The following is a 20,478-nucleotide window of genomic DNA, read 5'->3' as shown; positions in this document are numbered from 1 at the left end:
TACACTTTAATATAGCTCAGTCAGACCCCAGGTGATAGAGATCATAACGCAAGTATTTTGTTGATGACGTTTCTTCCTGTGTCACAGAGTTAACCGGATGATTTTCGTTGTTGTACTTCCTTTCAAGAAGCAGGCTGGGGAAAACAAGATCAAGCAACCCAGGCCCCAAGTTAAAGACCGAAAAACAAGTCTAACGTGAAACGATCATCACTCTGCTGATTACATTTTATTACTGGAACACTTGAACTACAAAAAGAACCATGGTAAGAGTAATACGACAGAATCCACGCGCTGTTGCAAATTAAAACAAACAAGCACGTGGCCGAGAGATTGCTGATCTGCCGTTGCTAGCTAACTAGCATGCCAAAGTTAACCTAGGTTGCAAGTTGTATTAGGTAATAATGGATATTTGCTTACTAGCTGATTAACTTTACATGATTATTAGGCGTGGAATGATACTTGCATGAGCCTGGAGCGGGCGGTCGTATTGTTTGACATAGCTAGCTAACATTAGCTGTTTATGTTATTAGCAATAAAGATTTTGTGAACTCGAGATTGCTTCTTCAGAGAATCCTCAGGGGGCGTGTGCATCACGACTAGATCAACATTACCTGTTGAGTTCGTTATATTGTTGTTAGTAGTTAATTGTTTTTGCTCTCTAGATAATTTCCAAGTGTAGTCTTCTTGCTTGGTACATTCTTGAGAAATAGTTTGTGACGACGCGTGTATGAATGAAATTGCTTGTTGGCGTTACTAGACGAGACAGACGTGATCTTAAGCTTTGATCCCACTTTTCACTCGCAGCCTCAGAACGAACACATTGAGTTGCACCGCAAACGGCACGGTTATCGCCTGGACCACCATGAGAGAAAAAGGAAGAAGGAGAGTCGAGAGGCTCACGAGCGCTCACACAAGGCTAGGAAGATGATCGGATTGAAGGCCAAACTCTACCATAAACAGAGACACTCTGAGAAGATCCAGATGAAGAAGACGTAAGTACTTGCTTCTGCAAATTATCTGCCATCTTCCATGCGAGAGATCTTCGCTGAGATTGATATTGTTCCCTGCAATATGATTGTATGTGTTCAATCTTATTTCAGGCCAGCTAGTGCCAAAACCAGTCAATGTCATGTTGTATTACATACTGTTTAGGGTACTGTGACTTTTAAAGCACTATATATTACTTTGGCCAAAAAATGGTGGAATAAATGCTTGAGGATGGCTTTCTGTTTCCTACTGGAGTCTCACCCTTGAGACTGCATTGAAAATTGTGTACGACAGAACTTTAACTCTCATTCTTCAGTAGATTAGTAGGTATATGTATTAACTTACTGCTAATTATTTGAAATGTCGAATTTCACCACTGTACCTCTCTGTCTTATTGTAGCATTAAAATGCATGAGCAGAGGAAGACAAAGCAGAAGAACGATGAGAAGACCCCACAGGGTGCAGTGCCCGCCTATCTGCTGGACCGTGAGGGCCAGTCCCGGGCCAAAGTCCTCTCTAACATGATCAAGCAGAAGAGGAAGGAGAAAGCTGTGAGTACCCGATAGTGACCAATATGTCATCTCCTGAGTCCATCTAAGGGACTCTCTCTTAGTGCAGCAAAATGACCTTCAATCTGAGTTATTCTGAACCGTAGCATTGCTGGCTGTGGTTGGACACTCATTGACCTCCACATCATTGGCCTCAGCATTGCCCTGGACGGAGGGTTCACTCCCCACCTCATTGTGCAGTAGTTCTGTGGTCGAGTAGGAGTTGCAGTCTGCCCGCACCGAGTGCATGCATGGGGTCGAACTCCGGTACAGTAACTGCGCAGCTCTGCTGATGGATATAGAATGAAGAGAAATGCTGACTGGCTCGCACCTGCCTTGGAGCAGGCTCGTGCTAATGTGTACTCTGCAGAAAGACTCCAAACTAGGGGAGAAAAGAAAAAAAGACATATTACAGAAGAAGAGTAAAACAAGGTTGTTTTTCTCCGCAGGGTAAATGGGAAGTCCCGCTGCCCAAGGTTCGCGCGCAGGGGGAGACGGAGGTCCTCAAAGTCATCCGCACGGGGAAACGACAGAAGAAGGCCTGGAAGAGGATGGTTACCAAGGTCTGCTTCGTTGGCGAAGGATTCACTCGCAAGCCACCCAAATACGAAAGATTCATCAGACCCATGGTAAGACAGCAGCGCCAGACTAATTCGCATTCATTTAGGACAGCGATTTGACTTTTGCAAGCGTTACTTCATAGCTGGGCGTATATGGGAAAATAGTGCACACATCCCAGCTGAGCTGTTGTATATTGGTTTTGTGGGCGCACAACATTTGTGACTTCAGAATAAAATTCTTTGTATCATATTTCACCTTGACTGTGTTTGAAACAACAGTATAAGCATTAAGGCTTATGATGGAAAAAACCTGGGTACTGATGTGCGTTATTTTCTATACACTGAGTGGTGCCGCTCAGCCAAGATGTGTTCTAAAAATTCTTCTCCATGCTAGGAATTGATTTTGAATGGAGCACGTAATGCGATCACTCGATCTGTAAAATAATTGAAAATCACCATCCCTACTTTTAACATAGGAAAGCGTTTATTTTGAGAGTACTTGATTTATCTGGACAACGTATGTTTGCGATTCCAAAATGATTGACGTCTACGTCCTTTGCAGGGTTTGCGTTTCAAGAAGGCTCATGTGACCCACCCGGAGCTGAAGGCTACATTCTGCCTGCCCATCCTGGGGGTGAAGAAGAACCCGTCGTCCCCGCTCTACACCACCCTGGGCGTGATCACGAAGGGCACGGTGCTGGAGGTCAATGTCAGCGAGCTGGGCCTGGTCACACAGGGCGGCAAAGTCATCTGGGGTGAGTTCCTTCATCTGCGGCTGTCACGTGCATTTCCCTCTCTTCATTTATTCCTTGCATTTCTAAGGCTGTGAAATCAACAGAGCCACCAAATTCAGTCCCAGAGAGACAAGCTGCTGCTGATTGTGCAGTGCCGTGAAAAAGTATTTGCCTTTCTGATTTCCTCTGTTGTATATTTGTCTCGCTGAATGGTTTCAGACCTTTAGATAAAATGTAATAATAACAGAGAAAGGGAACCCGAGTAAAGAAAACACAATTTTAAAATTTCATTTATTGAATGGAAAAAAGTTAACTGCCACCTTTAATAACTGGTACATTTTGTCTGAAGGTCTGACACCATTCAGTGTGACAAATATGCAATAATGGCAGAAATCAGGAAGGGGGCAAATACATTTTCATGGCACTGTAGGGACTCCAAAGTGATTTCAGCCCGCAGAATCTGGTGACTTGATCAGTTACAAAATTAAAGAATAAAATAGGAAATAATTAGTAGCGACTGGACAAAAATGACACCTGAAAAAATGCATATTCAAAATAAACATTTTATTAAAGCAATTTCATATGTTTCACATTATATGACTGTCATCCTCAATTAGCAAGGCCCTTTTCTGAAGTTAAAGTATATCAAATTTTGTTTTCTGTTGCAGGTAAATACGCACAAGTGACGAACAACCCAGAAAATGACGGCTGCATTAACGCAGTTTTGCTTGTGTGAAAGGACTCTATGAACTGTGCCAGGAGTGCAGAGACCAGGACTGGGTTTGACAGTGAACAGCAGGACTTCACAATCACAGCCACACTGTGGATCACTGCAGTCAGAACATCTGCAGTTTCACATGCAGAATTTCTGAAGCTTTGCTCCAAACAATAAGGAGTAAATAAAGGGGTTTTTCAAAACATTGTTACTTCATTAAATGTCATACGGTGCATTAAAAGGGCAAAGCCATCTCAGAATTGACAGGTCATTGGGCACTTGTAAATATCCTTCATCACACAAAAACTCAAAAAAAACACTAAAGCTGAATATCAATATACTTCTGAAATTGAGCTATCCACTTCGGGTGGCTACAAGAGGAAATTACTGATCAAAGTATATGTCTTATTTGCTTGTGCTGGCACCCATTTCAGTTCAGATATTACCAGTGACGTGTCAAATGTGCCACCCTTTCCAAGTACATTCTGTAACAAATATGAACACGTTCACACAACGGCCTTACTCGCACACCAGTATGTAATCTCTCTGAATCTCCATTATGTCAAAATGTATTATGGAATACAATGCCTATCATAGTTATGACTGCATACAGTACTTGCACTGTGCATTCTTTTACAAACCATTTGAGGTTCTGCCTCAAAATTCTCCAATTACATAGAGGCACACCATGTACAGACCCGTCAGCGTGAACTGTTAGTTACCTTTTAAAAGGTGGAATCTACTTCGGCCCAAAAATGTTGTCTTTTCTGTTCCAATTAGGAAATCGGTTTAGTAAAAAATATGTATTGCATAAATACATTTGTGGTGTTGAAGAAATGAACACGATATTAAGTTGTTAAACAAGAATGTTTATTCACTGACAGAGAATCACTTGAGAAATGTCCCGTGTTACAGCCTTCACACAGCCAATTGCCTGAAATCTGTCCTTGCGAAAACGTCATAAATTCAAAAATCACTGGTAGCAGACCGTTAAGGCTCAAGTCACTTCTTGACAGATATGTAGCAACACAACATTATGAGGACACCTGCTGAAATAATAATAAAATGGAACACAGCCATATGTACCTTTCGGAATTTTATATTGCATAAATGTGGAAGTCAAATGCAAACCATTTTTTTAAATCAAGAAAGTAAAAGAACAAGTGAATGTGTAAAACCTGAACAGGGGACAGCCTGGTTAAATTTGTGCTTCCACCTACATTTGCATTCCTCTTCAAAATACAAAAAAAAACTTCTATCTTCCATTCTCATGTGACTGTGCTTATGTTATTTATGCAGTCGACTTTTGAAGGCTAGAGCGAAATCGGCACTTTAAAACATGATTAAGTGATGTGATTTATCTTAAATATGTACATTTTCAACTGTCTCTCTGGAGTGAACAAACAGACACAAAGTTATAGGGTTACCAGAGTATAAGAAAACAATGTGAGTCCTTCTATAGAACTAGACAACATTAAATGTGGTATTCTCTTGTATTTTAATAGTACCAAAATATGAGAAAACCTGAACTAACATCACCATACTGTAGATCAATATGGCAGTGTTTTAGTCCATGACCTAAAATCGACAGCTTTGAGTTTCTGGGATGGTGTAATTAACCAGCAACAGGTGATTGGTTACTCTGGGTATCACAGCTTAAGCCTATAGTGAAATATCAGAAGGGTACTTTTCTGAATACTAATATAAGAACTAAAAACATTCATATAAAAAGTTCTACTAAACTTCCAATTATATCAAGATGTAAACACACAAAATGAAAAACAAGGTAGGTAGATAAGCATAATGGCTCAAAAGCTGCTTTGGCTTCACAGACTGAATTAATTTAACTTCCACCAAGGTAATCTTGAGCAGTTTTATAAATCAAATGCTGTATATTTTACAGGGACATATTTTAATGTGTCATTGTGTACTGCACTTAAAAGCTAAAGCAATCACATTATGTAGGATCAACATTTTAAACTGTACTTTTTTAATAAAACCATTAAAAATGTTTAAACTTTGATAGGCAAACAATGACCCCTGACAGCATATTCTTCGGCCATCCAATTTGACAATTTACGTCAATTTTGGAATGCTTCTATTCTTACTTTTGAAGTGCTGACAAACTTGAGCAAGTTTGCAGCACTAAAATAAATTCCTAAGCACAACATTCACTTAAAATCAGTAACGTTCATTTTGAAACACATTTGTGGATAAATTACAATTTCAGAATGTTTTTCAGCTAAGAAATGTGTAAAAAAAAATACTTTTTTTTTATTTTACAGTGAATGTTGCACTGTTTTTTTTCCCCCTTATATTTTTAGAAAATATTTTTGGTATGAATAATAATTTGAGTAACTTTAATAATAGCTTTAAATGTCAAATCTAGCCAAAACATAGGCTTATGTTAATCACTATATTATGACCATGTCATTTTAATAATTTGAATTAATTTACAGAACCCCATAATTTTAATTCTGATTATATTTCCATCTTACTTTTCATTTGAAAACAAGACTGAGAACCCAATCGCCTCTGGCTAGCGTTTTTGTTTCCCCTTTTACAGTCACTAAAACAAGAAAGCCAGTTTCATTCACATATTTATCTAAAGAAAAAGGCAATTACTTATTTTCCAAATACAATTTTCCTCTTACTGTTTAATACCTGTATCCTATTCAATTATGCCCATTCATAAATGTAAATAATTAAAGTGTGTGTGTTAGTCACGTATACAGGTTTTAGCAACTTATGATCTGATAGTTTTCTGAATCAGGCTGTTTTAAGCTTTCCATAGACCATAGTCGCTTGAAAGTTTTATCAAGACATCAGACCTAGTGTGTTTGTGGAATATACATGGAAAACTTAATTCTGAGATTATTTCTTCACTTCTTAACTCCAGCAGCAAAAATATTTAACTCCACACCACCCTCTTTAAATATTCAATACAATGTATTTTTGTGAGTCAAGTAAAAAATTCTAACCAGAATGAAAAGCCTACAATAACTTACAGAAATGTCAATCTACTACAATGTGTATATATAGAGAACATAAAAGGAGGAGACCTGTGAAAATGTTTCAGCACACCTGAAAATGGAAAAAATCAGTCAACAGCAATGCTAAGCAGTATTTAAATGTATTAAAAAAAAGTCTAAAACCTCTCCTTTCTCCCCAAAATTAGCTTTAGAAAAAAAGAAAATGCTTTTTGGTAATCTTACAGCATAAAATCACAACCCTACACCCACAATGAGACCCACCCCCATCCCAAATTTAAAAAGTCATCCTTCTTCCAGCCTGCATACTATGACTTGTTTAGGTCTTACTGCGCCGTTTCCCTCTGGGTTTAGATGGTGACTGAATTACTTTGGTCTTCCGTCTCAGAACTCTCCTGTCCACAACTGGAGGCTCATCTGCCTCATCGGAACTCTTCTCTACTGCTTCTTCCTCTGTTGATGTGGCGTTTTCCTCCTCTTTCTCCATGCTTTCATCTTCTAGCTCCGACACCGCTGTCTGGTCATCCTCCAGCGGTCTCTTGTTGAGCCGTGTGGACTTGCGTTTGGGGGGTGCTTGGATTTCTTTGTTCTTCCTCCTGAGACCTGTCATGTCCACAACTGGAGGCTCACTGTCGTCGTCCGAGCTCAGTTCTAGAGTTTCACCATCATCCACCTCCACCTCCTCCTCCTCCTCAGTAGTTCTGGCTTTCTCTTCCTCAGTCTTTTCCTCCTCAGTGTCCTTCCCTTTTTCTGCTACATCTCCTTTTGGTACCTCCTCCTCCATCTTCTCTACTTCCTGTGCAGTCCGATCATTCTCATTGTCTCCATTTAGGCAATATGTTACCTCCTTCAGACCAACAAGCAGAACAGCATCTTGACTGAGGTTCATTGTGTCCTTGTCTAATGGAGGACTGGGTTCGCTGGGAGAATTTACCCTTTCCAAGGGAGCAGCTTCAGTACTCCGCTTTTCTTCCATCCCTTCCTCCTCATTATCGGGTATTACTTTATCAAGTACAACTATGGCTCCATCAGCTACTTCTGGGGCTGGCTTTTCTAGTTCTGGAGCCTTCTGGTGATCTACAGTATCTTCTACTGGGTCTACTGATGTGTCCTCATTCACTGATGAATCCATTTCTGCTGCCAAGGCTTCCCCTGCTGCTGGCGACTGTTCCTCCACTGCCATGGCTTCTTCTGGAAGATCCTCTTCCTTTGCTGGTTGTGCCTCTTCCTCCTGTTCCACTAGTGGGGTCTCTTCCTTTGTTGGAGCCGCGTGTTCTTCTGATGACAAAGCTTCGTCTGCTGTAGAGGCCTGTTCATCTACATCAACCTCTTCAATGGGGGAGATTTCCCCTTGCTCTGCTGGCAAGGCCTCTTCTCCTAGGGAGGTCTGCTCTTGCTCTGCTGGCAAGGCCTCTTCTACTGGGGATGTCTGCTCCTCCTCTTTTGGCAAGGTCTCTTCTGCTGGGGATGTCTGCTCCTCCTCTGTTGGCAAGGCCTCTTCTACTGGGGATGTCTGCTCCTCCTCTGCTGGCAAGGCCTCTTCTGCTGGGGATGTCTGCTCCTCCTCTGTTGGCAAGGCCTCTTCTACTGGGGATGTCTGCTCCTCCTCAGTTGGCAAGGGCTCTTCTGCAGAAGAAGCCTGCTCAGCATGCAAGGACTCCTCTACTGCTGATGTCTGCTCCTCTGGTCCTTCAGGAACTGCCCCTCCAGTGTCCTGCAAAGCATCAAAGACAATCGTATGTAACAGGAATGACTCAGCCTTACTCAGAGTAAGCAGCAAATATGCAGCTTTCATGATTTTGAAGCCAATTAAATGCATGTACTTTTCATTTTATAACGTTAGTCACACAGTTTCATTATCTGCCATTACATTTTCAGAACAAACTGAAAGTAGTGTGCCAACATCAACATTCCAAAAGCATCCACACCAGACACACCTAGAAGGTGAAGAGTGGAAGCCACCTAATTCAATACCTTATCCTCCACGATATCCTCAATTGCCTCCTCCATGTCCACATCCTTCTGGCCCTCCTCTTCCTCTTGGGTACAGTTCTCTTCCACAGCAGCTGGTTCCTCAGTGATTTCCCCCTCCTCTTTACCAAAGTCTTCTGTCACTTCGCCATTTATTTGCTCCGCCACCACCTTGGCCAACTGCTCCACCTCCTGCAAGATCACCCCGTGCAATGAATGATTTGACTCTCCTCTTGAAACCCCCTTACATTTCTTTTATGTTAAATGAAGCAGGCGTAATGTGTTTAGAATATACAGTATGCTTAGATGCAGGGCATGAAGCATATGTTCACTGTGACCGTACGCTAGGAAAGGACTAATGCTTCATTCTTTGCACAGATGGACATGAACGTTTATGGAGGAAAAAAAAGAGAGTGGGGAAAAATGGTAGAAATTAAGGGGAGTAACTTAAGATCGCAATTCATAATCAAATTTTCATTGAATATTAATCCACCTTTAAGATGGGAAATCCACATGACTAAGTATCTAGGAATTACTATAATTGACCTCTCCAAAACACTGCTCAGAAACTTGGCATTCCTCACCAGGGTCAGATTCTCCTCTTCTTGTGCCGGTGTTTCTTGACCCACAGGCTTCTCCACTTCCTTGTTAACAGGGCTTAGTTCCTCCTTGTCCCCATCTTCCACTTCCTCATCTGGTTGCTCCTCCCCCTCCCCTTCATCATCATCTGGGGCCAGTTGTCCCTCCTCTGCTGGGGTCTCCCCTTCAGAGTTTGCCACCTTTGCTGTTGCAGAATCATCCACCCTGTTCACGCACATTAACACAACATCAGACGAGGATTATGGATTTATCTAAATGGATTCATTCACAAACATGCCCTAACTTTCATTTTTATCCTTATCTAGCATGCACAAGCAGTGGTAAATTTGTTTGCATACAGAAAAAAAAAATTATATACACTACATACATTATAAATGCTCCCTGTGACACTCAATCTATGGAAAAGTTCTGGCTGACTTAAAAAAGTTAAAATATTCATCACCTGGTTATTTTGTCAGGCAGACTTTCTTCAGTAACTTCTACTTCCTCTCTTATCCGTTTGCGTCTATAACCGCTGCCTCTGGTACGAGTTGAGACAGGCATGTCTTCAGTGTCTGAAAAGGGGTGACACGTTTAAGCCAAAACTGAGTATGGTTAAAATGTTACTAAATTCACAAGTGTTTGGCACAAGTTTTTTCTGAGACTCATGCAGCCATGACAATCACCAAGCCATACTTTTCCTAAATAGATAATATTTCTCACACTGACAATTAGATGCCATGTTATTTGGTGCCTTTAAAGGGGAAAACATATTGTGGTAAAGTGAATAGTGAATACTTGCCAGCTCTGAGGTGCTTATTGACCATCGTGACTTCCTAACAATAAAAAACAAAATTTAAGCCAAAGACCTGTAATTTTGTCACTATATCACATACAAAAGTATTTAGCAAATGTATAAAACATTAAAACAGCAGTAAAATGAAAATGACATAATCCTTCCACAAAAACAAAGGCCATATGAAATTACACTGGGAACTGAAAAACAAGTTTAATTGTTTATTTTTTACAGCTTCAGACTGTATTTTGAAGAGAGATAAGATAGAAAGGAAACAGGAGTTAAACTGGCAAAAAATTTAACAAACCGTGACTTCCACAGAGTTTGATAGGGTTTCTTTTTGCACCTCCTCTTCCATGGCTATGTCGTTCTCATGCAAAAGTGCATCTTCCAGACAAAGGCCTTAGGAGAATCAACAGAATGAGAAATCATTTAGAATCATGAGGACAATAAAAAGCTGTTTGTTGTCCACCATGTTGAATTCCATTACCAGGGTAGCCTTACCGCTCACAGCAATTGACTGAAGCTTGCTTGCTATTCTGCATCTCTGGAACGGGCCTCCAACACTTTCCACTTCCCACAGCAACTCCCGGTCGGCTGGATATGTGTTAAGGTATTGTCCACACACTAGGAGAAGACACGGGCAACAAGACTGGCGTCATCTGACTACACTAAATGACAGACATTAATTCAACGTTTGAAACATTACAAAGGACGGTTTTCACAGGTTACACAGAGATTACTGGAGGCAATCTTCTGCACACACTTTTAATTCTATTTTCTCATCCACCACATGTGTCTTTTGCCCATTATCTGCCAATTACCTTTTAACATGGCCTGTGAAAGGGGATACTTCAACCCAAGCGAGTCCTCTTTGAAACAATCCACAAAGTCCTCCAGTATCTGAAGGCCATGCCCATTACCACGGTGAATCTTCCGGACAAATATGGAATCCATGACAGGCAGAAGGTAACGCTGAGTCAAAAAGCTATTGCACAAGCTTCCTGTTAGAGGAATGAAGAAATTAGACACATATGATCAGTAGGGAACAAAACTAGGAGTTTACTGTTTTCAATGTACTGTAGGAGTACTTTGCAGTGGTGGAAGGGCAAGACATCCTTAACTTAAGCAGGCCCTGTTAAAATGATTTTACAGCAACCATCACACATTTCCTTTGATTGTAATTTGCTTTTACTGTTTTCAATGATAAAATATGTTTCTGATTATATACTATTTCATCCATAACATAGAAAAAATACACCATCAGTAAATCTGCATACTGGTATTCAAACTATAGAAACACAGAAATTAAGCTGTTGTAACATTTGTAGTGTGAACAATCTTGAGAGCCATTCCATTTACAGAGATACCGAGGCTTCTTTTCTATGGTACGTTTGATAATTAAAGTCTTCCTTTAAGCCCAACTGAACTTGAGGAGATTTGAAGTAAAACCTTTTCAGGAAAAGAGCTTCTGTCACATTTTTCTGAAGCAGTCAAGAGAGATTTTTTTAAGTGAAGAAGTATACCTAAAATAACATTAAACAAGAAATTGGGGAAGTACCCTCTGGTCTGTAGATTTACCTGTGGGTTTGACCGAGTAGAAGCCAACAGCTTCACCATTTTTCCAGAGAATTTTGGCATAATCACTTGCACTGTGGCAAAGAAAAGGCACTTCATTTTGGCTCATCTCCTTCGATCTGTACACTATGCGGTTGAGCGCGTACAGCGCTATTTTCTCCCCAAGACTCCGCACCTAGAAACAGAACACCAGACTGAGCTCCATTACGGCATCCACAACAGGACATTCCCCCTCTGCCGCGCACGACGTTCAGTTTCTCACAGGATATGAAAGGATATTCTGCTGTTTTCCAGGAAATTAAATGGTATGAAAAGGGCACGAAAACAGGCTTCCAGTCTCCAGATGACAGCTAGTTTTCACCCCAGGGTGAAATGATTTTACTTTTATTTGTCATGAATGAAACCACTGTGAGCATTATATTGGAAGTATTGCTCCTCTACATACTAAAAGAACTTTACTATGTACCAGGTTTGCCAAAGGCTATACTGCAAATAAGTAAAATGGTTTGAAGCTTTATCCAACTGGTACTAGTTTGGGGAAAATATGTATACATTACCGGCATTTACTAGACACTCTTATCCAGAGCGACTTACACAACTTTTGTACAATGCATTTCTTTGACAAGAGAAACTAAATTTGTGTGACTGCCACAGTACAATTCTAGATAACCAACCGCCCATTCTTAAGACTTAAATATACAGAGCACAATGAAAAATGTACTTTATTATGCATGTATATTTCAGAGAAAAATGCAAATGGATATTACCTAAATGTTTTTGCATTCACAACTGCATTCATAACTGCATTACAACGCGTTACATTGCACTGCATTACATTCAGGTGATTGGTTGTTGCATGAACACTACATACATTACAATACATAAGTAATCAGAAAGGCATATTTTCCAAGTGAGTTGACTGGTTGAATGCCAATACTGAAGATGCAAGCAAGTCACAAAAAGAATGCAGTGATTCTTTTCTGCCGTCAGCATGGAGGTGGATTCACAGTAAAGATTGTATCTAATTATAGTGGGATAACAGTGAATGTTCATGTGACATTGACTCAAGGACACATTATTACACATTTGTGCGTGCGCTGTACCTTCAGGAGCCCCTTTCGAGAAGGGTCTGCAGTTTTCAGAATATCCTCCACAGCCCACCATTGATCTCCCAGATACAGAGCCACAGCTGAAAACAAAAAGGCCCAGACAGTGAGGAAAAACAGCAATAAAGCTTCTGTGATACAATGGTGATGTGCAGTGATATGAGAGTGAGGCTTCATGAAACTCTAGCTGGGTGATGCGCTCTTATGCTCATTAACATTAACCAATCATTGTGTTTTACGTGGAGGGAAATTAATTTGATTGGTTCAAGCAAGTCGGTACATTGTAGCTTCGACTGTTATGCCGTTCAGGAAATTGGTAGTGATATGCCTTGAATTAAATGGAATACCTGTGAACTGGTCTTCTGGAGAGAAAAGAGCTAACACTTTGTGTCTGAGGTCAGATCCATAGAGAGGGACAAAGCCTACATTCGAAATGGTCAGAGGGATCTGTTGAAAAGACCAGACAGAGAAATCACATGACAGATTAATCAGATGTGGCTGGTATCAAAGATAGTAACAGCAGATTGTGTTGAAGAGCAGACAAAACCAAAGGACACTGTCACTGCAAAAGGTAAGACAGCACAGAGATACACAGTGAATATTATATATTTACTTACGAGATACCCTCATCCAGGGTGATCCACAGATGTACAGATGTAGTTCAATTATCTAAGGCAAATGTCACGAATAATTTTTCATGGGTAGCTGGCCAGGAATGGCTGAACACATGGTGCAACCTAAGAAGTGTTTTATTTAACCTACAATCTTGCATTATCCAAGCATGCTAAAACTGGTCCATAATTCTGAGAAGTGTCATCCCATTTTGATACCCTTAATAAACGTTCAGGCTAAGACTGTAAACAGAATTAAGAGGACCAGCTACAGTTTCTTTATCCTTGGTGTGAAGCCCCTAAAGATACACGCAGGTTTGTACACTGACACCAGGGAATGCAGATCATAGAGAATAACACTCCTGATAATTAGTTGTCAATCACAAGGACCCTGCAAATTAAGAATCCCTTGAGCACATACTAAATTCCACATTAGTAACTAATTGATTCACTTAGCTTAAGGCAGTCTAAAACAAGAAGCAGGTCAAGGCACACAGGCATGCATGTAGTTATATGTAGGTCCATCTGCTATATGTTGAAGAGTTAGCCTATTTGAAAAGACCTTTACAAAGGTTGAAACAAGAGCCCATTTCTGTGACATTTCATTAATTCACTTTTTCTAAGAAGTATGGATGAGAGATCGGGAAGCCAATCACCAGGCAATGCTGTAGCTAGACTGGCCATTTGTTACTGCACCTAAAAGATCAGTTTAAAAACTTTAATGTGACAATTTGCAAAAATAACCCTTCATGATGACTTCTGGAGAAGATGGTGAGAGAAGACTCAATGTCAGTCTATCCAGAGGTGGCATTTCAGCTTCAGTACCCCACACAGGCAACCAAGGACATCACAAATATAGGCATTATTATGAGTATAACACTACAAACACAAATAAGATGGTCATCACTAATGGGGCTTTCAGTGGAATCCTATGCAGAGCAAAGGAGAGTTGAATTCATCTCTTACCCGTCGGGAGTTTGGAAGTGAGAAGTGCTCAGCGTTGTCAGGGTTACTGTAGAGGAGGTCAGACATATAATCTTCAGCTGAATGCACCAAATCTTCATGGCTCAAGGTGGCCAGGACATCCACAGGGAATTCCATCCCTGAGATTCAAAAGTTACCCAGAGTTAGAACCAAAATATGTTTCTTTAGAAAGATTTACTAAGCACTAAATGAAAATTGTGCACACTGCCACTTGTAAAGGCAAATTCTTTTTCATCTATTCAACCTTATTGAAATTTCACTGGTATTTGTAGCATTTCATTTATTCAAACATGAATACGCTCTGGAAAATGAACTACCAAATTGAACAGAATTCTGTTCTAGGCATTCATTTTTTTATTATAAAAAAAACATCACAGTTCCAATATGCAGTATCTGCACTTGGTCTCTATCAGAGTTTTTTTTTTCCCAACCCTGGTGCAAACTTTAAGGATTTTAAAATCATCTCTGTTGCCTAGTTTTTTATTCTACGGAGGTCAGGCCAATAGGTCATGTAAAACAAAACTAAAGGCATTTTATGAAAGGCTGAAAGGAAATTCAAAAAGGAAATGGGGGGAGGGGACCTTTAAACATTCCAAAGAGGCCATTTTGAAAAAACAGAATATATCCTCGTAAGAACCAAAAGGCAGTGACCATGTATATCAACAGCATGCGGGCACAGGTATTAGCCCTAATGAACACATGCAGCCAATAAACCTCAACTGTGTGAGGCAGTAACTATTACTCTAGTGACAACTGGAAGGATTTATCCACATAAAACCTCTTACACCACTGTGCTAATTAAACCTGCCACTCCCCCTCCTAGTCCCTGTGCAGGTAGCATGGACTTCCCAAAACTAACATAACTAACATTAGACAGACTGTTCTCAACAGCATATCCACGGGAACCTTCTGTATAAATTTTCAAATGGGGGTTAAACGACAAGATGGGAAAAGACTGCATTACTACTAAATAGTGCACCAAAAGTAAACACAGACAACACAGCATGGCCAGTGATGTACATTCGGGGCCACTAAGTACAACTAATTCTGCCAATACAGCCAAAACAAACATTTCAAAATGCTACATCCACAGACCTGAAAACCCACAGCTTCCAAACAGCAACTCTCAGAGTCTACCAAAGAAGACATTGGTTTGGTAGAGAAGAAAGGCATCTATGTGTAAGTGTGTAAGTGGCAAAAGTAATTCAGTTATTCAAACACAAATAAATAAATACGTCATCATTTTTATTCCCATCCCCCCCCCCCCGAACTTTATTCTAGTTGGAACATACACTGAAACATCTGGTATAAAAAGAAAAGTTATCCAGCTTTTCAAACGTTTTGAAACACGTTCACCCATTATGCCCGTGAGCAGATGAGGAATGTGCTGCTAGAGTACAGAACGTACACACACACACACTCCCACAAGACATTAGCCAAGAGAAAGACACAGTGAGCACAAAGTAACAGCAACTAAAGCACTACACGAGATACAATCAGCCAACTATCTTGCATAGCTAGCAAACCAAAGTTTCCCTTCCAAAAAGAAATGAATGACAGCTACAATTGTTGCACTGTGCGTCTCCAGGAGTACATAGCTCAACTGACTTGGGGGGTTGGGCGATCACTCAACAGAAAGTTGCATGGCAAAAGCAGGAAGGAGTAGTGTCAACAGGAGCGACACCAATAAATACCCAGTCAGGAATTCAATTTTATTTTATTTTTTCTTTGCATGAAAAACTTTTCCAATTAGACTGCATAGAGAGGACAACGGATATATTTCACTGGTCTTAGACAAGTAACCCTCTCTATCATGACGCTCATCAAGAGACATACAATATGCTGACTAAAGTTCCTGTGCACATACTGTACTGACATACATGTACCATAATCTCCCTCAGTAGACAACTTTTTTCATCAGTTTGCTCAATTCACCTCAGTATCAGGAAAAAAATGCTCACTGTGTATCCAATTACTGTTAGATCACAAATGTTTGCCTTGTTGAAGACAAACATTTTTAAACCTTTAAATTCTGATTAATAAAAGAGAGTTTAGTTTGAGTCACTACCAAGTAGTTAGCTAGGAGCATTACATTGGAGCAGAAGTACATTTTGCAAGAAAAAACTAGCATGAATAAGCACGTGAGCCTTGAATTTAAGAATGAGATATCAGTAAAGAATGTAGATCTGGGTGCTCTCTTTCTAACAGATGTCTCACGCCTCATTTGACCTGGTTCTCAGTGCTACTCTGGGTGTAATACAGCCCGCAGCCCCCCAACCCCCTCGGACTTCCCTCCCCGCTTCATTCCACATTCCTGTCTGGGGACTCCTGAACATATCAAAAGAAAAGCATTCTGTTAACAGGGTGGGACTTCAACCCCACTGAGCTGAAATACTCTGTTAAGAAGAGTTGTTTGATCCATCCAAGGTAACACTGAGAGCTCTGTATTGTTCAGTCAGTCCGGCCTCTCAGTGCCCCACAGATGTTGAGGCACCAGATGAATATCTTATCTCCTGGGGTTCACTCCCTAGAGCCTGCGTTATGAAATTATGCTAATTACTGATTTTAAGCAAAGCGGGCAATGGGCTGAAATGAATCAACCACAGGAGAGTTCGGACACTGTTTCCCCTTCGCAGGGACAGAGGCCAGACTGAGCTGGAGCAGCCATTTTGTGGAAGCATTATCCAGGGACTCTGGTTTGGTTCAAGGCTAACCTAACCATAGTTGTTGAACCATTGCCCTTTGTATCCTGCAGAGTTGGGGCTCAATCTGAACCCATGTGCATTTTTTTTTTCTTAACCAATTTCCCACTTTTAACTATACAGGACTTGTTATCACCATTCATAAACCTTCGAGCACAATATAACATTTCTGAATCACAAGAAAACAAATAAGGTTCCATCAAGAAATGTGGAATGGTGAGTAAACACCACATACATATAACTTAAAGAACTTTGACCTTCTTTCCATAGTCAAGACCCTGTATAATGCTTTATCTGATGCAATACCTCACAAATCCCTACATTGAACTGCCATCTTGAGGGATGAACCCTCCCCCCTTTACTACTTCTGTTTCCACTACAGATCTGAAACAAGACAAGATGGCAGTGTCACATGAGCTACCAAAGCAGAGAGAGCAGGTCCAAATTCCCTTCCCAATGTTAGTTAAACCCAGTGCAAAGTGCTCTCTCTGCTAAACAATCTAGATACTTCTTAAAGTATCTAGATTGCATTTGTAGGACTGGAATTTTCCACTCCATATCTTGGGTAACTATTTTAAATACCTTGAACACCCGTTCATATGGATCAATGGATTTTCATGTCAACAATTAGTAAATGACTCTATATTTTTAAGCAATTGGACTGTTTGGTCATGTCAGTAAAGTGCATACAATGCACATGTGCAGCTGAACATTCTCTGAAGCACACAGGACACCGCAAGGAGCTGGGCAGGAAACACCCATATAGGGGCCCCTTGTTTGTGCAAGCCGAGTCCATATAGAACTCTGTCAGTGACGTCACTCTGCAGTCAAACAGTGTCCACAGTATGCTGACAAACCCCATTTCCACTGTCACCATTTACATGAGCTTTAACTTTCCCTAAACCAATGTCCCCCACCCCCTGCTAGCTTCCTCAAAACGACACAAAACATGTAGCCCTTGATAACAGAATTATTGCATCCACGCGTTCCTCATAGTCTTACAAAAGCTACGCTGCAGCATGGGCAATAAAAGGAATGCCAACCATACAAAAGAGCTCTTTCACCCCGGAGCCTCGCAAAATGAGCAGGCAAGTCAATTATCTCACATAACACCAGAGTCGCCATGTCATTTCACAGCATGGTAGGAGGGAAAAAACAACAGGCCCAATCATGCTTTAAACTGGCCAGTGATAGAAATGACCACACATACACAAGGCGGACAGAACAGATAGTATCCAAGATGGACAAACCACAGTTTAGGGGTGGGGGGGAAGGTGCAACTATCTTTGGAGGGTTTGGATTATTCCTGTGCCACTCGGGGCTGCTGTTGGTGCTGGTACAGTCCCCTGCCAGGAAAGATTACTGGCCAAGCAGAAACTATGTGCAGTGGAACCAGCTGAACTCCACTCCTTTGTATCTGCCCCTGGGCTGACCGTTTTAAATATTGAAAGGATGTCCTCACATTCCGCCAGTTCAGTGCACATTTAGTGCACAACCTGTACACACCCCCACCCAATACCGCTTTAAAAACCAGGGACTTACAGGCTTTTCACACACATTCTGCACTCTTACAAGCAGCTTAATTCACACAACTTAATTCTTAATACACACACCGAATGGGTATGCATGAGTGTCTTTATCAGTATGGCTATGGGTAATTTCCATATTCCTTTGGTTGATTTGGTTATGCATTTCTCTTCAGATATAGATGAATGTGTTGGTGTTGTATTCTAGATGTTCTGTAAAGAAGTAAGCAATTTTGGGGGGTGGGGGAGGTTCCATATCATCTTCCCCCTACAACATTAAAGCCAGGCATTCTTTACGTTTCCTGTTAAACAGTGACTAATTTCAGTGTGGAGCAGTGGTTACAGCTCTGTGCCTAAGGGTTAAAAGCTAGTGTGCCATTTCTGCAACCTACATCTCAATTTCTAATCAAATGCCTACAATCCAAATATTCACTATATTTGGATTGTAGGCAATATCTCACTTGCCAAAAGAAAAAGTTACACACAGAAATGCAAACTTTACATTAATTTGCAATGCACTGGGTTTGTTTACAGAGCCACACATGATATTCAAGCATTGTTACACACAATGCAAAGTAGACATTGCACAATGCAGGCTTTGTCAAGGCATATTTTGTATTCTATGATCTGATTAGCCAAATTCATAAACTATTTCCTAGGTTTCTAGCATAACCCTACTCAAACGTGTCTTTCGGTGTGGATAAAAAGCTGTGCTGTTTGGTTTTACTTGGTTCTTTTTCCATAAGACAGAAGGACAGAGAAAATGGCGGCAAAATGAAGTCAAATTCAACTAGTTTCAAGTTGTGCCCTTTTCCATTTTTGGTCAGGTCATACATAAATAAAGTCTCAAGCAGAGAAAGGTAATCACAGAAATGTAAAGAAAAGAAAAGAAAAAAAAAAAAACACGAATAAAAGCAGAGGGCCACTAGTGAGTACAAGCGAGGGGGCGTGTTATAGTCTGCAGCCATGATGTAGGAATGGATTCCAAACAGCAGTGGAATGAAAAAGACAAAGAAACAACCCCTGCTGCCCCTCCCCCTCAATTAAAAAAATTAAAAAACATATACAAAATAAAGAAATATTTGCAACTGGGTATTATACATCTTGTATCTCCATACTGTGACCTATGGAATAAATGTTTAAATGTACTTCTGGATATATAAAAAAAAGTTACCACAGTGGGCCCATATAACTATTAACTTAAATTTAAAAGCAAACACTTCGGATTCAATTGAATTTGTGTATCAGCAATTGATAACGCAAGGTGTAATCCTTCAGAAAAAATTTAAGACGGCCCATGCGCTTACTTTATATTTATTTCAGCGGATCACCAGGTGTATTCAAATCCATCCGTACTTCCATCCGTGTATGTTTTACGAAACTGTTCTTCCTACATTTCTGAACATAAACGCCCTCTTTATTGGGGAATACGTACCGGGAAAACTGTATTTAGAAAGCTATCCCTAATCCAATCTGCCATAGATGCTTTCTAAACCAACGCCATAGGGCCATGCCACTGTTCTCAGTTTTGTTGTGCAATATTCACTGATAAATACCCCCATATATTTTAAAATAATGCAACGACCACAACCCCAAGCGATCGAAAACTCACCTCGTATTAATCAGAAGTAGTATTTTGCCTATTATTCTTTTGTAGAACGTATTTCTTTATTTGATTTTTAATTCCGAACGCCTCGGTGATACTAGTGCGTGTCGCCCGTCTGCGCTCTGTGTTTGGCGCACGCTCATTGCGTGGCTCGGGGTAACTTGGAGCAGGGAATGTGCTAAATCATGTTACATAACAAACGCACTCTCTGCTGAAAGTACTTTGAAAATAATTTTCGCCATCAACACATATCGTCAGAAGTGTCTTATTACGCGAAGTAAATATCGTTCTTTCTTATAATCTGGGAGAAGATCATATATATTGTTGGCAATGCCATGCTTTTTCAGGATACTGTTTTGCAATGGTTTGCTCCCATTTAAACCAATCAGCAACTCTGTGACCATTTAAATTGTGACCAGCACATATAGACATATATTTAAGCAGAGGTAGTAGTAGTAATAAGAATAAGACTAATAATAATACTA

General features: G+C 40.4%; 2 protein-coding genes across 4 annotated transcripts; one reads left to right on the top strand and one right to left on the bottom strand.

Moving 5' to 3' along the window:
• The first annotated feature begins 101 nt into the window (after positions 1–101).
• Positions 102–3,747, top strand: nsa2 (NSA2 ribosome biogenesis homolog (S. cerevisiae)). Its single transcript, XM_064308431.1, has 6 exons — positions 102–263; positions 805–992; positions 1,388–1,538; positions 1,985–2,164; positions 2,658–2,850; positions 3,498–3,747. The coding sequence occupies exons 1-6, from the start codon at positions 261–263 to the stop codon at positions 3,563–3,565; spliced, it is 783 nt and encodes a 260-aa protein (XP_064164501.1). The 5' UTR covers positions 102–260; the 3' UTR covers positions 3,566–3,747.
• Positions 3,748–4,392: 645 nt separating this feature from the next.
• LOC135239619 (soluble lamin-associated protein of 75 kDa-like) lies at positions 4,393–20,266 on the bottom strand. 3 transcript variants are annotated; one of them, XM_064308423.1, is made up of 13 exons: positions 20,000–20,266; positions 14,142–14,278; positions 12,912–13,011; positions 12,562–12,647; positions 11,462–11,633; positions 10,705–10,884; positions 10,385–10,507; positions 10,188–10,282; positions 9,887–9,920; positions 9,548–9,659; positions 9,090–9,309; positions 8,509–8,694; positions 4,393–8,248 (listed from the first exon to the last, which is right to left on the bottom strand). In XM_064308423.1, exons 2-13 carry the CDS (start codon positions 14,274–14,276, stop codon positions 6,854–6,856), a joined length of 2,838 nt encoding a protein of 945 aa, XP_064164493.1. In that variant the 5' UTR covers positions 14,277–14,278; positions 20,000–20,266; the 3' UTR covers positions 4,393–6,853. The 3 variants fall into 3 exon arrangements, with proteins under 3 accessions (XP_064164493.1, XP_064164491.1, XP_064164492.1); XM_064308421.1 differs by having other exon boundaries at positions 8,509–8,697; positions 20,000–20,260; XM_064308422.1 differs by lacking the exon at positions 20,000–20,266 and adding an exon at positions 19,695–19,827 and having other exon boundaries at positions 8,509–8,697.
• Between the last annotated feature and the right edge of the window lie 212 nt (positions 20,267–20,478).

The sequence above is a fragment of the Anguilla rostrata genome, chromosome 14, assembly GCF_018555375.3.
Source record: "Anguilla rostrata isolate EN2019 chromosome 14, ASM1855537v3, whole genome shotgun sequence".
Lineage (NCBI taxonomy): Eukaryota > Metazoa > Chordata > Actinopteri > Anguilliformes > Anguillidae > Anguilla > Anguilla rostrata.
This window is presented reverse-complemented; position numbering and strand designations above follow the sequence as displayed.

What these genes read in the sequence shown, in the direction of transcription:
- nsa2 (XM_064308431.1), top strand. An exon ending in AAGATCCAGATGAAGAAGAC is followed by an intron (nt 993 to 1,387) that starts GTAAGTACTTGC and finishes GTCTTATTGTAG; the next exon opens with CATTAAAATGCATGAGCAGA. An exon ending in AAAGATTCATCAGACCCATG is followed by an intron (nt 2,165 to 2,657) that starts GTAAGACAGCAG and finishes CGTCCTTTGCAG; the next exon opens with GGTTTGCGTTTCAAGAAGGC.
- LOC135239619 (XM_064308421.1), bottom strand. Translation starts at nt 14,276, where the DNA reads ATGGAATTCCCTGTGGATGTCCTGGCCACCTTGAGCCATGAAGATTTG. An exon ending in CACTTCCAAACTCCCGACGG is followed by an intron (nt 13,012 to 14,141) that starts GTAAGAGATGAA and finishes TCTTTTCAACAG; the next exon opens with ATCCCTCTGACCATTTCGAA. An exon ending in TTCACAGGCCATGTTAAAAG is followed by an intron (nt 10,508 to 10,704) that starts GTAATTGGCAGA and finishes GTCTTCTCCTAG; the next exon opens with TGTGTGGACAATACCTTAAC.